Source organism: Sycon ciliatum, chromosome 12, assembly GCF_964019385.1.
Source record: "Sycon ciliatum chromosome 12, ocSycCili1.1, whole genome shotgun sequence".
Classification (NCBI taxonomy): domain Eukaryota; kingdom Metazoa; phylum Porifera; class Calcarea; order Leucosolenida; family Sycettidae; genus Sycon; species Sycon ciliatum.
Window position 1 is genome coordinate 17,077,764 of NC_088654.1, and position 14,254 is coordinate 17,092,017.

The 14,254-nt window shown below is 46.8% G+C and overlaps 1 protein-coding gene and 1 long non-coding RNA gene across 2 annotated transcripts; one reads left to right on the plus strand and one right to left on the minus strand.

The window, feature by feature from the left end:
• Positions 1–2,007: 2,007 nt before the first annotated feature.
• LOC135828970 (uncharacterized) lies at positions 2,008–8,119 on the minus strand. Its single transcript, XM_065341408.1, has 7 exons — positions 7,848–8,119; positions 5,966–6,868; positions 5,614–5,726; positions 5,158–5,222; positions 4,464–4,509; positions 3,992–4,047; positions 2,008–3,606 (listed from the first exon to the last, which is right to left on the minus strand). The coding sequence occupies exons 1-7, from the start codon at positions 7,972–7,974 to the stop codon at positions 3,597–3,599; spliced, it is 1,320 nt and encodes a 439-aa protein (XP_065197480.1). The 5' UTR covers positions 7,975–8,119; the 3' UTR covers positions 2,008–3,596.
• A 206-nt stretch (positions 8,120–8,325) lies between these two features.
• On the plus strand, positions 8,326–10,859 carry LOC135828916 (uncharacterized). The gene is made up of 2 exons (XR_010555774.1): positions 8,326–8,625; positions 9,744–10,859. It is a non-coding gene; the product is annotated as an uncharacterized LOC135828916 (long non-coding RNA).
• Positions 10,860–14,254: the final 3,395 nt, after the last annotated feature.

The window sequence follows — 14,254 nt, forward strand, 5'->3', positions numbered from 1 at the left end:
GCACAAGGGAACAGAGCCCCACCATTGAGAATCCTGCTGCGGAGAGAAGAGATCTGGAGGATCGACAGCTATCGCCGGAAGAGGAAAGGCAGCTGAGTAGGCAGCGACTATCCAGCATTACCAGTCAAACTCCGCTGTTTGGAAACTCCGATTCCGATTCTCCACAAACCACTCCATTCCGTCTCAGAAGCACAGGTGGAATGATGGAACTCTCAACAATCCAGGAAGAAGGAAATATAGGCCTGAAAGAAGAAGAAGACGACGAAGACATTGTGTAACCCTGAGAGGATACATTTCCATGGTTCTCGGCCAAAGCGACATAGCGGGGTGCTGCACCCTCCTTCACTTTTTGATAGCTCCATTTCAAAATCACGAATGCTCCACCCTTCAGGGTGCGAGCGCCACCCTGTTATATGCATGATTAAAGTACTTATATCAGATACCGTATATTCTCTATTATAAGCGCCGTGCTTATATTTTTTCAACACCCCTCTACCCCGTGCTTATATTGGAGACCTGTGCTTATATTGGAGACCGTGCTTATATTTTTTCAACCAATACATCCATACAGAGCAAGAAGAAATACATGCCAGATATCATGCATGCCGCATTGATTTCCACCAAGACCGTGCTAATAATGTGCTTATAATGTTTCGAAAGGTGCTCACAGTGTGCTAGTATTAGAGACTGTGCTAGTAATGGAGACCTGTGCTTGTAATAGAGAATATACGGTAGTACATGTAGCATAATTTGTAACATGGAAGTTGTGGGCACAAGTTATGCGATCGAGTCCACCAACTAAACCAGATTTTGAACAGTCAGACGTGCACAATCTAAGTTAGCACAAAACTGACAAGGAGTACTGAGACATTCCACGGCATGAAAGTCAGCTTGAGCACTGCTTGATAGCACTAACCATCACCATCTGAGTCACAGCCGCTCGGAGTCTCATTGCATTATCATAATTATTATTGATAATACTTACCACTGAAAACCATATCAATGGCAGGTTCCAGTGGCTGGTGAATAAAGTCATGGAATGGAAGTGCATACAAGAAGACAAGTAGATTGGTTGCTTTACTGATGTCGGTGAAAGTAGCGGCCACAATGACGGGAAAATCAGAAAAAAGATGGGCCCGATGATCTCTCCCCCCCCCCCCCCCTCACTTTTGTTCTGGCTATATCCCTGAGTTATATCACCTATTTATTCTCCCCTTCATCTGTCACTGTGTGTGTGCACGCATGCGTGCGAAATTCACATGCGAAATTTACATGTGTGGGTGTGCGTGCGTGTGTATGTGCGTTTATGAGTATCTGTGTATTCATGTGTGTGTGTGTGTGTGTGTGTGTGTGTGTGTGTGTGTGCCGGTGTGTGTGTGTGTGTGTGCATGTGTGCGTGCGTGTGTGTCTCTCTCTCTCATTTCTTTTTACCTTATGTCCGTTTTGCTTCTCTCCGAACGCTTTGCTGTGTGACGCCGGATTGCTTGTGTACGAAATTAACGCAGGGTTACAGCAGATGCTTTATCTCACCCAGTATGTACTCTTACTCTGATGAGACATAGACTTGACATTGTCCGGAGCACGGGTGCTTTCATGCACAATGAAGTAGGTTTGGATAAGAATTTAGAAATAACTCGGATGCTAAGTACACTTCCCAGTGGGCCATGCATTGGGGAGAGTATGACCCATACATATTCATCTGGATTGAGGGGAAACTAGTGAAGTGGACGTACTAGTATCTGGCTTTAGCATACAGCACAAGGTTGTTACTCATTTTACCTACTTTAGTTCCTTTTGAAGTACCTCTTGCATTATTCTAAAACCATGGCGCGGCTCTAGAGATGGCCGTACTGCGAAGCCACGGCGCACACAGCAGAGATCTCTGCACTACGGAGTATGCTATTGTGGTGAGGCTGCACCATGATTGTGACAAAGACCGATGCTAGCACACTCCAACGCAATACATGACACGCACATGCACATCGTCAACGCACCTGCAACGGTAGCTAGCGGACCACAGCACATCAGCTGTTTCGAGGGGTAATCAAGTCAAAGCTGACTGCCTACGTGAAGTACGGTCAGTACGCTGGATTAGCATGGTGAATACAAGAAGGCGCATAACGCTACACAACGATGGTAAAAGAAAATAAGTTAAAAAGCACAGGGAGCAGAGCTGGAAGTAGGAGCACGAGGGCTGGAGGTAAGGAAAGGCCAGAAACACTGAAAACTACTGCTGCAAAAGCGAGCAGCGGAGTTTATTATGAAGTAAGAATATAGCAGCACAGCCCCACAGCCTTCAGGTCATACTAGACCAAAACTGGGCAGGGGGGGGGGGGGGGCAATCAAAGACCAGCAAAAAGGAGTGAAGACTCTGAAATGTTGCAGCATGAACGGACATAATATATTATATAGCAGGTAGCAGCAAATAGTCAGCAAGACAATAAAAAGGGCAACAGAATGAGAAACAACGACACGACATGTAGAACAAACGAGAATTAATCTTCGGTCAGGAGTATTTGATGGATCGGAAAGAAATCAAGCCGAGAAACAGACACGATTACATGAACATTGGCATGCTCGAACAAGCAACTACTTAAAAAATAATAATAAAGCGCACACAGCGCCCAGGGGCTGCAAACCTCGGAGCATGTCGTCACACAGCACCGAACACTCGAATGGCTGTAAGCAGCTATTTGTTACATGCCGTTCCTGAGTTGGCCCTGAGAGCGGGCCTTGTGTACCGGTGTTCAGGAGAGAGGCGCCACTCAACATGGTTGCAGCGAGATAATTATGACACAGTACGTGATGGGAAATGATTGACGAGCAAAATTTGGTAAGACAAGTGCAGTGCAATTCGATTCAACCTAGCCTCGTGAGTGAGGAAAAGAAGCAGTGGGCGGCACACATGGTGCAACTGGGTGCTAACTGCACTGTGCGGTGTACTAACTTAGTGCAGGATGCTCACTCTGCTGCAAGGCCAGGTTTCACCGGGTGCGGCTGTGGCATTGAAGTACGGTGTAAGGCTGCGGGTGCAATTGGCCGGAACAGAAATATCCTGTTAGGCTTGCAGGGCCGTCAAGGGGTGCGACGCTGGCCTGGCAGTTGCATGCGTGGCACACACGCATATCGTTACGTGTGGATTTCACGCCGATACCGATGGTGGCGTGAATCCAGCCTTTTAAAACTGTTTTATCTTCACATTTCACTACTCTCCACGCTGGCACACTGATACCCAGGGGCAGGCTGTTTTATCCATGTCCAGCAAATATCGCCTGCACTCTCGGACTCGGGCAGACACTGCAAGCAACCATGGTGCGTGCTGAGGCATACTGACGACCCAGAACAGGCGCACAGAACAGGACCAAACGACTGGACCACTGGACCATATGCCCAGCAGCCGGACACACTTTACCGGAAAGCATTTCGGGATAAGCTGAACGTCTGGTGGACCGCTCTTGATAGTGCACTGCACAGGGTGATCAACCGTTGACGACGCAAGTCAACTCATCAGATAGCACCGTGTCCGTGTGCAGCGCGTGTAAACCAAAACCGCTAGCGGTACGCATTGATACAGCCGACCAGCTGCATGGCCGTGGTCATCTTTTCCTAGAGAGCACAGTGAATAGAGCGAGAAACAGAGAAACAGAGAAGCAACCAGACACACACAGGTAACTATCAAAAAAAGAGACACAGAAGACATAGCTCAAGTCGCCTGATGATTGTTGCATTGTGCAAGAAACTCGGAGTTGCGACTTCTCCGTAAACCTCCTTTGTGCCTTTTTGTGTGTAATAGTGCTCCACGTTATTGTGTTGAGCCCTCTCCGCTGGCTAAAGGAAAATCTCCTCCTTTTAGCTCATGATACTATCATGATAAATGCTAGCAAAAAAACATGATATCCATTAGAAGAGTGAAGGCTACAGGCTGACTCCCATCACTTCTACTGGTGTCGTAACTATGGTCAACAGGGGAAAAGCCGAGCAGAGAACGTACGATTTTAGCTTGTCGTCCAGCATTTGCTTGAGGTGGATGGAGCGGTTCAGCTGATGCTGTGGATGCAAACGAGAGATCACAAACAGTGCAGGCAAAATCATACACACAGGCATACACCACAGAGTTCTAGATGTTTCCAAGTGGGTTTGAAATACGATTGATTCATTCTGTACATAGCTCAAGTCAATTTTAAGAACCGAATGAGGAAAGGTATGAACCTGAGAGTGAACTGGTGAGAAACTACCTCCAGCCAAAGGCAAAATACCCCACCACACATATACACACACACACATACACACAAGAGAGAGAGAGAGAGAGAGAGAGAGAGAGAGAGAGAGAGAGAGAGAGAGAGAGAGAGAGAGAGAGAGAGAGAGAGAGAGAGAGAGAGAGAGAGAGAGAGAGAGAGAGAGAGAGACGGAGAGAGAGAGAGAGACACACACACACACACACACGTACAGGAGTAAAAACATACCTGTATTGAGGAGAAAGTGTTGATTGTTCGCATACTGTCCACCATCCTACAGCAGAAAGCACAGAGCATAATGAGACTAGTTGCTAACGGCTAGCAAGGACAACCTACTGCATATACTTACTTTACTCAAACTTTCAAAGGAAGAATGAGGGGGAGAGAAATGGTGCCGGTTCGAGTGCAACACTGTTACAGACACAGTTCTAACATTTACTGCAAAAGCCTCTATTCTAACAAGGCGCGTATATAACGTTTTTCAAAAATTGACTGGTTGACGTGTACCAAAGGTAACGATTCTCACTCATTCTCAATGCTATATGTATCGATTTCTGTATAACGATTTCTATTTTAACGACAGATTTCTCCTCGTTAACTCGTTAGAATTAGCACTTCGTTATATGTAACTCAATTTTGTGCCATTTTGTCACACTCGCTGACTGTATAAGATCTGGTTACGTTGGTGGACAGTTAGTCATAACTCGTAACATGTTGTCCTTCTTCTTTTCACTTTGTTATATAATTACGGCTTTTACAGGAACTCAGCAGCAGGGGCGTCGGAAGGAATTTTAGTGTGGTACGGTCAGCCACCTGAAGTACAATTTACTCGTGGGGTTGGGGTGGCTCCTCTGAAAAATACCGGTGTTCCCGTAGTGTGTTCGATGCCCCTGACCCTAGTGACAATTTAACTCGTACTCACTGTTCAGCATACTCGGCGTCGAATGTAGTGCCCTGAATCTTCATCTTCAAGTCTACGTACTGCCGCTGTTGGAGACACAACAGAGAGGGTGAACGATGATGTCATGAGTAGTGGAGTGTGAACAATGATGCAATGAGCAGTGTAGTATGCACAATGTCATGACTCATGAGTACCGCAGTGTACACAATGATGTCATGAGTAGTGTGCACAATGATGTCACGAGTAGTGTAGTGTGCACAATGATGTCATGAGTAGTGTAGTGTGCAAAATGACGTCATGAGTAGTGTAGTCTGCACAATGACGTCATGAGTAGTGTAGTCTGCACAATGACATCATGAGTAGTGTAGTGTGCACAATGATGTCATGGGTAGTGTAGTGTGCACAATGAGGTAATGTGTACAGGCATAACACAAACGCGGCGTAATCCAGACGCTTGCGTACGCATTTCGTTCCTACCTTGAGTCCCGTTACAGCCGGGGTAGCATGATGTGTGTGCTCCTGTATGCGATACAAGCCGATCATGGCCGACCGAGGCATACAACTTAAGCACTGACTAAAGCCATCCGTTGCTGGATTGCACACAAAGTCACAAACAAAAGTATTGCAAAAGATCAAAATAGGCATACCTTGTACCTGCACTCGCAGTATGAAGATAAAGGATACTAGGACAGTAGATGAAGAAAGATATCTGAGAAACTCGTGAGTAGCCCCCGCGTTCTCGATTAAGTTAACAATATCCCCATTTACGGACATGCTTCCGCAATTACAGACAGACAGAAATCATGTACTAGATTAGGTTGAGACGAACCTTTCTTGACACGCGCATCCATGGCCTTGAGTTCCTTGGCTGTCAGGCAGCTACTATTGGACGAGTACATCATCTCGGAGGCTATTGGCACGCTAACATCAGTGCGTGCCTGGTCGGCTTGTCGACGAAGCGACGGATGAAACGTGGTACGCGATCCCAAGCTGTGCGGAGGCGGCGTACGCGATTTCGCCTTCTCCGATAGCGCCCCGTTGCCGTTACTGTTCAAACCGGTCCTGCGAATGTGACTGGGAGGCGCGGAAACCGGGCGAGGGTGACGGGTCGCCGAGAGAGCGTTTCCGAACCAGTCCTCATGGGCAATGGACAGCGGGGATCCGACGGCCGAGGACTGCGCCTCCAGCGAGCTGCTAGCGACGTGCACAGGCGATTTCGTGACGGGGTACGCCATTGGCACGGTTGCCGTGGGCGACGCACCGGCCGAGGACGACGCGTCGAGGGATCGTCTGACGGCAGGTTTGCTCGTAGGATGCGCCGCGGCCACGGCTGCGGTAGCGGCCGACGAAGACGAAACGTTCATCCAGGGCGAGTACGGCTCCCCGTGCAGGGACGACACGACCGGCGGCGGAGACTCCATCATTGCCACGGCGGCGGTGGGCACGGCAACGGGGATATCACCGGCCGATGTTGTCGGCGATACCTCCGTACTGCTTGCGAGCGGCTGACGGCGCAGTATGGAGAAGCCTTTAGAGATCGGTAAGCTCCGTCGCATCGAGCTCTGAGCGGGTGCCGCTGCCGTCGCCGCAGTGGCCGTTTCGTCGCTGGCCAGATTGACGTCGACGAATCCGCTCTGCTCGGCATCGTCGTCGGCGTCCTCATCACCTGCTGCGCCGTCAACACTGGTCACCGACATGCTGGCAGTCAGTCGGCTGTGACGCTGCACACTTCCTGCACAACACCACACACACATGTACGCATTTATTTCCAATTCTACATACATACCGCATCTCCTCGATTAATAGACCCGGTCTTTTGTTTTTTGAAGAGGGTTGGACCCCCGGTCTCTTATTCGGGCATGGTCCATTATTTGAGCATGGTCCACTATATTTTCATCGGCACACCGCTGGAAATGGTGGATTTTTAACACGTCATAATATAGAAACTTCTATATTATGACGTGTTAAAAATCCACCATTTCCAGCGGTGTGCCGATGAAAATATAGTGGACCATGTTCAAATAATGAAAGAAAGCACTAGCCACTACAAAAATTGTAGTTGCGCAACCTAAAATCGCGTCCTTTTTTGATCCACCACGTGCTTTCTCAGTGCGCATGCGAAAAGCGATGAACTCAAATCTTATTCGGGCATGGTCTACTATTTTTCCGTGAGGCCTCTAGGAGGGTCTACTATTTGAGCATGGTCTATTATTCGAGCATGGTCCATTAATCGAGGAAATACGGTACTTTTTATTACAAACACACACATACACGCATGCATGTTTTTCCAATTATTTTACATACATACCTACACACACACACGCACACATGCGTGTATTTCCAAATTTACATACATACAGGAAACACACACGCACACAAACAGGACAGACAGACGCACACGCACACACGTATACATTATACGTGCACACAAAGACTCGGAAACACACATCCATGTGTCATCATCCCTAAATTACACTCAAGCACGCACGCACGCACGTAGGTGAAATTTGTACCTAATCAATGAACACACATTCACACAATAATAATGATACAACAAAACTTCCAATAGAAACTTAGGCGAGCCAACTACTTTCCCACCAAACACAGTCATACGGACATGCAAACAGAAATCACAAAGTCGACCATACGTGAATGCATAAGAATTATAACCTACAAATCACAGAACTAGTGGCAGTGTATCGCGTTCTTACCGACACTTGAATAAACTCGGCTGTTCGACAGTGGATTCCATTCATCGTCAGCTCGTTGCAGCGAGGCAGTGCTACTGGTTTCATTCGCAATCATGTTTGGGGGAACACTAGCGGAACCTACGTACATGTATGCAAAGACAATGACTGCAAGGCATCCACGGCCGGGAACACATGATCACCCGTACTGGTGTCTGCCGGTGACTTTTGCTTCGAGTCAAGCTGAAAATAAGGCCATCAACTGATCAAGTCATGGCTGGAATGCACTTGCTTCTTTCCCAAACAAGCAGGCCCACAGAGCCATATTCAAAAAAATTGAGGTTCATGGTCGACATGGATAGGAATCATAGGATTCTGCTGAAATATTTTGATGATGTAATGGATTTGTGTGATGCAGTCATATGCAGACCGCGCCGCGTACCAGCGTACCCAGTCCATGCGCCAAGGGCCAAAAATGACCCGAATCTTTATGCAAAATGAAGATGACGACGCCGCTTTTTTCGACTTTTTCTGTGACCAATTTTGAGCAGAATCACCATTTTGATCGTCTTCGATTTGGCATGGAAGACTTTCATTAATGCTATTGTAACTTGGCCTGCTGAGGGCTAGGATAGTCCCTAAACAAAATCTGGAAGCCGTTCCGCCAGAGATTTTTCCGTCATGTTGCAGCAGAGCCACTTTTCTCAATTTTGCGTCGTCCAGAATTTATGATTTTTGGATGCCAAAATACTTGATGGCGTGAGAACCAAAAAAGAACTACCGGACACCGCCCAGACCTCAGGTATGTATAGTCCATAGTCCTAGGCTGCTCATAAAGCAAAAATTGTCTTGGTAGTAACTTGCCCAAAAATTTGGCGAATTTTTCCTAATAACCTAGTTGCCAATACACGAGAATCACGAAAACTGGTATGGCTGATGGATTTCTGATTTTCTTCTCGTAAACATGAGGACAATTATCTACGATGTTACAAATATTAATGGGTGTTTTGAATGTGAACAGATACACTTCAAAAGGCTGATCGCGTTCTCAGATCAGCTGCAAACGAGGGTCAAAATTGTAGTTCAGCGCAATCTCCATTGAGGCTCTTCACCCGATTTCACAGTTCATACATGGTAGTCATGGGAAGTTGGGTAGAATTAAATAAGTATGTATGCACTCTTAATTACTCCATAGACAAAGACATGTTCTGGAGTCTCATGGTGTTCGACAGGCGCAATTATTACCTTCATCGTTTCTCGGTGAATTAACTCACTCCACCATTCCACACTGCACTCTTAGCCGACCCACGCCGCTTGCACATCACCAACACAACGGGGACATTCCTGTTGAGATATTCCTGCCCCGTAAGCCGAGAAAAAAGGACAGCATTACAGTGAACAGACCCTGACAAGAGGACCATATCGTAATGGCCCATGCGCTTATACACACGCTTTTGCCGTATTTGTAACTTTTGCAGGTCGATTGGTCTCACATAGAGGCGCATGTGCTTGTAGTTGTGTTACTAGTATGGGATGTGGAAGCTGCGCATTAAACCCTGTAACGATGGCATATGTCGGTATCAGCGTGTCGTGGCCCATGGGATTGGGTTCACCTATGAAGTACAAGTAGGGCTGAAACGATTATACCGATTACTCGGTCATTGATCAATAATTCCTCACAATCAACTTCATAATCGTTACGTTATAGATTACTCGTTATCGATGTTGAGTTCAAAACGTACTGGAAACCCCGTTTTGTGAAGTTTGAATTAGTTTCCACCGAGAGTATGCAGTTGCCAGGGGTATGGCTTATGTTCTGAGGTTCAATTGCATTCAGAATACATTGTAGTAGTTTACATGTATACTAGTCACGATGCTTATGACTTGGTGTGGCTTTTCATTTTGTTTTTGTCCATGCAGGAGTCAGGATTATGCCGTCTACTGAACATTGTCGCATGCGTTCCGATAGAGCAAGCTGGCTGCTCTCCATCTTGATTATGGACCTCAAGTGTGGACCCAAACTGGTCAGAGAAATGAAGGAACAATCGTCATTGCGCACTCTCAGGCCAAGGATATGCCTTGTGAAATGTGCCATATGCAGTTACTAGAGGGATTGTCTCGTTCTTTTTCAAGCTGTTCGGCCACAGGCAATACTGTCACATCCCATGCACGGCTGAACTGGTTAAGAGTACGTGCACACCCGTGATGTCCTTTGCCGAGGAATGTGGTCCAGCGTTTCGAACACAGTACACTGACCATTTACAGCTCGTTTGTAGTGGATTGTGTGAGTTTGGACTGGTGGGATTCGTAGCCGTGTTTAGACAAGCCACTGGAGACAGATTTTCAATGCCTCTATCTTGGTTGAGGTTTTTCCAATCATATTCTGTGCACATATGAGTATCCAAGTGCCTATCGAGTATCATGGTCATGGTCACTGCATACAGATCCATGTGGCTCTCGAAAACAGTCTTCTGTTTGATGGCCAGGCCTGGTGATGTTGTCCTAATTTGGTCACTCTATCGTATGCCGACATTCAGTGTGTAAATGCTGGTGCTGGCTAGACTGAAGTATGGGGAATGACACATGTGCTTTTCTCAAGATGCTCGTGTAGAATTCATTCCCTTTGACCGAAAGCTTGTGTTCCCGGATCCGGTTTGTAGCTGTGCACAATTTCTCCGTTCTTCCAAGTTGTGGTTAACTTTCGCCTCCAACTTTCCCTAACCATCATCTCATTGGTGCGTCTGTCCATGACGTGGCTGGCTGGCATCGGAGTTGGGCACTGCCCTGTCATGCACTGGCATAGTGTTGAACCTAACTGACTTGTATGTCACGTACTAGCTGGAAGTTGTTTAACGGGTTCGGTTTCAGTCTTTTTTATATAGTAGCTTTACCATTCCTATTACTTAGCTATTTCCTTTTCTCGGCCTTAGGACACTTTCTTCACCATACACTGTGTTTCTTTGGCCGTAAAAGAGGCAGTCTGCACTTGTATTGAGTTTCCTCATTGTGATGGAGATGGAAAAGAAAGCACACATATAGCACTTCCTGCCAGTGTCTCGGCTATAAGCACTTTTAGCTGCTACCGAGTGGTTGACTGAAACCAGGGTGTGCCAGATTATTGATCAAGAATGCATGCTGCAGCTCGGCTGTTTTGTTCCTTTTCTTATGTACAGTCAACTTCGCTAATAACGACTGCGGATATAACAATTCGCGAATAACGACAGAATTTCTATGCCCAGAGCAAAGTCACATCCAACTGTAATACATAATGGGACTTCGGGTATAACGACACTTCGCGAATAAGGACACTTTTCTGATGCTCCGCCGAGTGTCGTTATACGCGAAGTTGACTGTAGATCTACAGTGAAGGAATCGAAATCGCATGTAACGTGCAATGTGTTTGCAAGTGAAATAATGTAAAGCCCCCCCCCCCCCCCCCCCCCGGGAATACCTGCGCTCGAATGTACTATCATGTGGTCCATGTGCATAGTCGTGATAATTGTATTGGTTCAGCGCTGTATTCCGGTGTATGTGCTCAAGTTGTTTACAGGTAGAAATTGACGGGGGCACACCAAGTTCTTTACATTACATGTACAGGACTGTACAGTAGAGCCTCGGAAGTTCAGCCTAAAATCAAATTTTCACCAGTTGTAGTCTTCGGGGTGCTGAGTCGCATGGTCTTGGTCCGAGGAAGCTGAGACGCTCCCTTCCTTCTTTATTCCCAATCGAACTCGTGCACTTCCACCGAAACTGGGTGACTGCGCCTTACTAGATGGGGATTTGTATGCAAAATGTCACTAAAAGCGCCATTTCGTTCTTATAAAAGCACGGATGACCGCAATTGGCCCATATGTTGTAGTCTTTTGGCCGCTGAGTCGACTGGTTTTGGTCCGAAAAGGCTGCGATGCAGCGTTCCTCCTTTATTCCCAATCGAACATGGCTGAACAAGTGGTCACGTGCTAGTGCGTACACCAGTCACCGTGCCTGCAGGCTACAACTTACAGCATGTCCGTGCCTGCAGGCTACAACTTACAGCATGTTTGAGCGAGTTTCTGTCACTCGAGTTGAACTTTTGAACCTTGGTGTGAAAATGTTGCCTGCTGGCGCGGTGACTGGTGTACGCACGAGCACGTGACCGATTGTTCAGCCATGTTCGATTAGGAATAAAGAAGGAACGCTACATCGCTGCCTTTTCAGACCAAAACCAGTCTACAACATATGGGCCAATCACGGTCCGCCGTGCTTTTATAAGAACGAAATGGCGCTTTTAGTGACATTTTGCATACAAATCCCCATCTAGTAGGGCGCAGTCATCCAGTTTCGATGGAAGTGCGCGAGTTCGATTGGGAATAAAGGAGGAAGGGAGCGTCTGAGCTTCCTCCTTCATTCCCAATCGAACTCGCGCACTTCCACCGAAACTGGGTGCCTGCGCCCTACTAGATAGGGATTTGTATGGAACAAGTCACTAAAAATGCCGTTTCGTTCTTATAAAAGGATTGGTCCATATGTTGTAGTCTTTTGGCCGCTGAGTCGACTGGTTTTGGTCCGAAAAGGCTGCGATGCAGCGTTCGGCCCTTATTCCCAACCGAACACGGTTGAGTAAGCGGTCACGTGCTCATGCGTACACCAGCCGCCTGGTCACCGTGCCTGCAGGCTACAATTTTCACACCAAGGTTCAACTCAAAGGTTCAAAGCAGGGAGTCGTAAGAGGCTTTTGCGACTCCCTGGTTCAAAGATTCAACTCGAGTGACATAAACGGGCCCGAACAGGCTGTAAGTGAGCACGTGACCGCTTACTCAACCGTGTTCGATTGGGAATAAGGGCCGAACGCTGCATCGCAGCCTTTTCGGACCAAAACCAGTCGACTCAGCGGCCAAAAGACTACAACATACGGACCAATCGCGGTCATCCGCGCTTTTATAAGAACGAAACGGCGTTTTTAGTGATTTTTCCATACAAATCCCTATCTAGTAGGGCGCAGTCACCCAGTTTCGGTGGAAGTGCGCGAGTTCGACTGGGAATAAAAGAGGAAGGGAGCGTCTCAGCTTCCTCGGTCCAAGACCATTCGACTCAGCACCCCGAAGACTACAACTGGTGAAAATTTGATTTTAGGGTATATTTCCCCTTTAAAGAACACGGAGCCCAAGAACACGCAGCCTGAAATACTAATAATTAAGAGAACGCCAGAAACCAAAGCTGAGAATGGGGCATATCATTTTCTACCGTTCAATAATTCAGGTTTTGTTATACATGTACACGTGTTATAAAGTGCACACTCCAGTACAATAAGAGTCTAAGAATGTGCTAAACCTCAGAACGCAGCCATATTGCTAAAACAATGACTCAACTGCAGTTCTTTGCGCACAGATCATACTAAGAGTCCATCACACATTTCCCTTGGGGTTGTGGACTCTTGGATCATATTCCCATTGACATTCACAATGACGGTTTAAGACCTTTGCACTTCACTGAGAATTGAAACCTACTTCAAGCTGTCCTGAGAGGACATTACAACTTTCAGTTTCGCACGAATCTTACAAGAGAAGTTCATGAGTAATGTAACATGATTGCAAACCCGAAGAACACGCCAATGCTTCATAAACTACATACAGGCTATTGGCTAGGCCATTTTTTAAGGGACCAAAAAATGACATTGAAATTGCGGTCGGCAAACCCTGGTTAGAACTTTGTCATTTGAACGAAGATGATGTGGGCTTCTATCTCAGGCCCCTCAAGAGTGAATACGGGTGCTGGTGCGTTTCTTTGCCACGTAATACGTCTCCCACTGGTGACGACAGACAATGCATTGATTTTGTTTTGTTCCAAACCGTGGAGGCCACCACGATTCCATCAAGAACCGGACACCGATGAACGCTTCTGGAAGTGTTTCCACATCGGTGGAGAGTCAAAGGAAAGCATCGATGTCTACATACTATCTTGCCCAAAAATTTGGCGAATTTTTCTTTGCCACTTGCCTGATTTTTACGAATTTTTGACAGCTCCCACAAGAACACTCCCAGCGACGTCGAGACAATGAGTAACGACCACTACAACTGACATCCATAAGGTCAAAGGCCCAATCAAGGTGTCCGGAAAGCAAAACTTCCGCAAACGAGCACTGATGGAGAGAAAATTGCAAACGACTCGAGACATCTAACATTTTCTTGACAATTTTTCAACGAAGATTTGAATATATTCAGCTCGGAAAAGTGGCTAATCTGCATAAAAAAGTACAACTTTTAGACGACTTTTTCGGTCTTGGCGCATGGACGGGGGTTAAAAAAAAAACTGTACCGGCGGAGCGCGCGCCGCGCGGTATGTGTGTGTGGCGTCGTAGATCTACGCATACCGCTACGGTATGCGTCCCTTTTTCTTTTCTTTTTTCTCTTTTACGTTTACTTTATACCAGGCGTGGGCCATCCCCTGTACAT

Bases quoted from the DNA above. Each gene is read 5' to 3' on its own strand.
- LOC135828970 (XM_065341408.1), bottom strand. From the start codon at position 7,974: ATGTACGTAGGTTCCGCTAGTGTTCCCCCAAACATGATTGCGAATGAA. The intron at 6,869-7,847 runs GTAAGAACGCGA...GGTGTTGTGCAG, and splicing joins CCGAGTTTATTCAAGTGTCG to GAAGTGTGCAGCGTCACAGC. The intron at 5,223-5,613 runs GTAGGAACGAAA...TGTCTCCAACAG, and splicing joins CGGCTGTAACGGGACTCAAG to CGGCAGTACGTAGACTTGAA.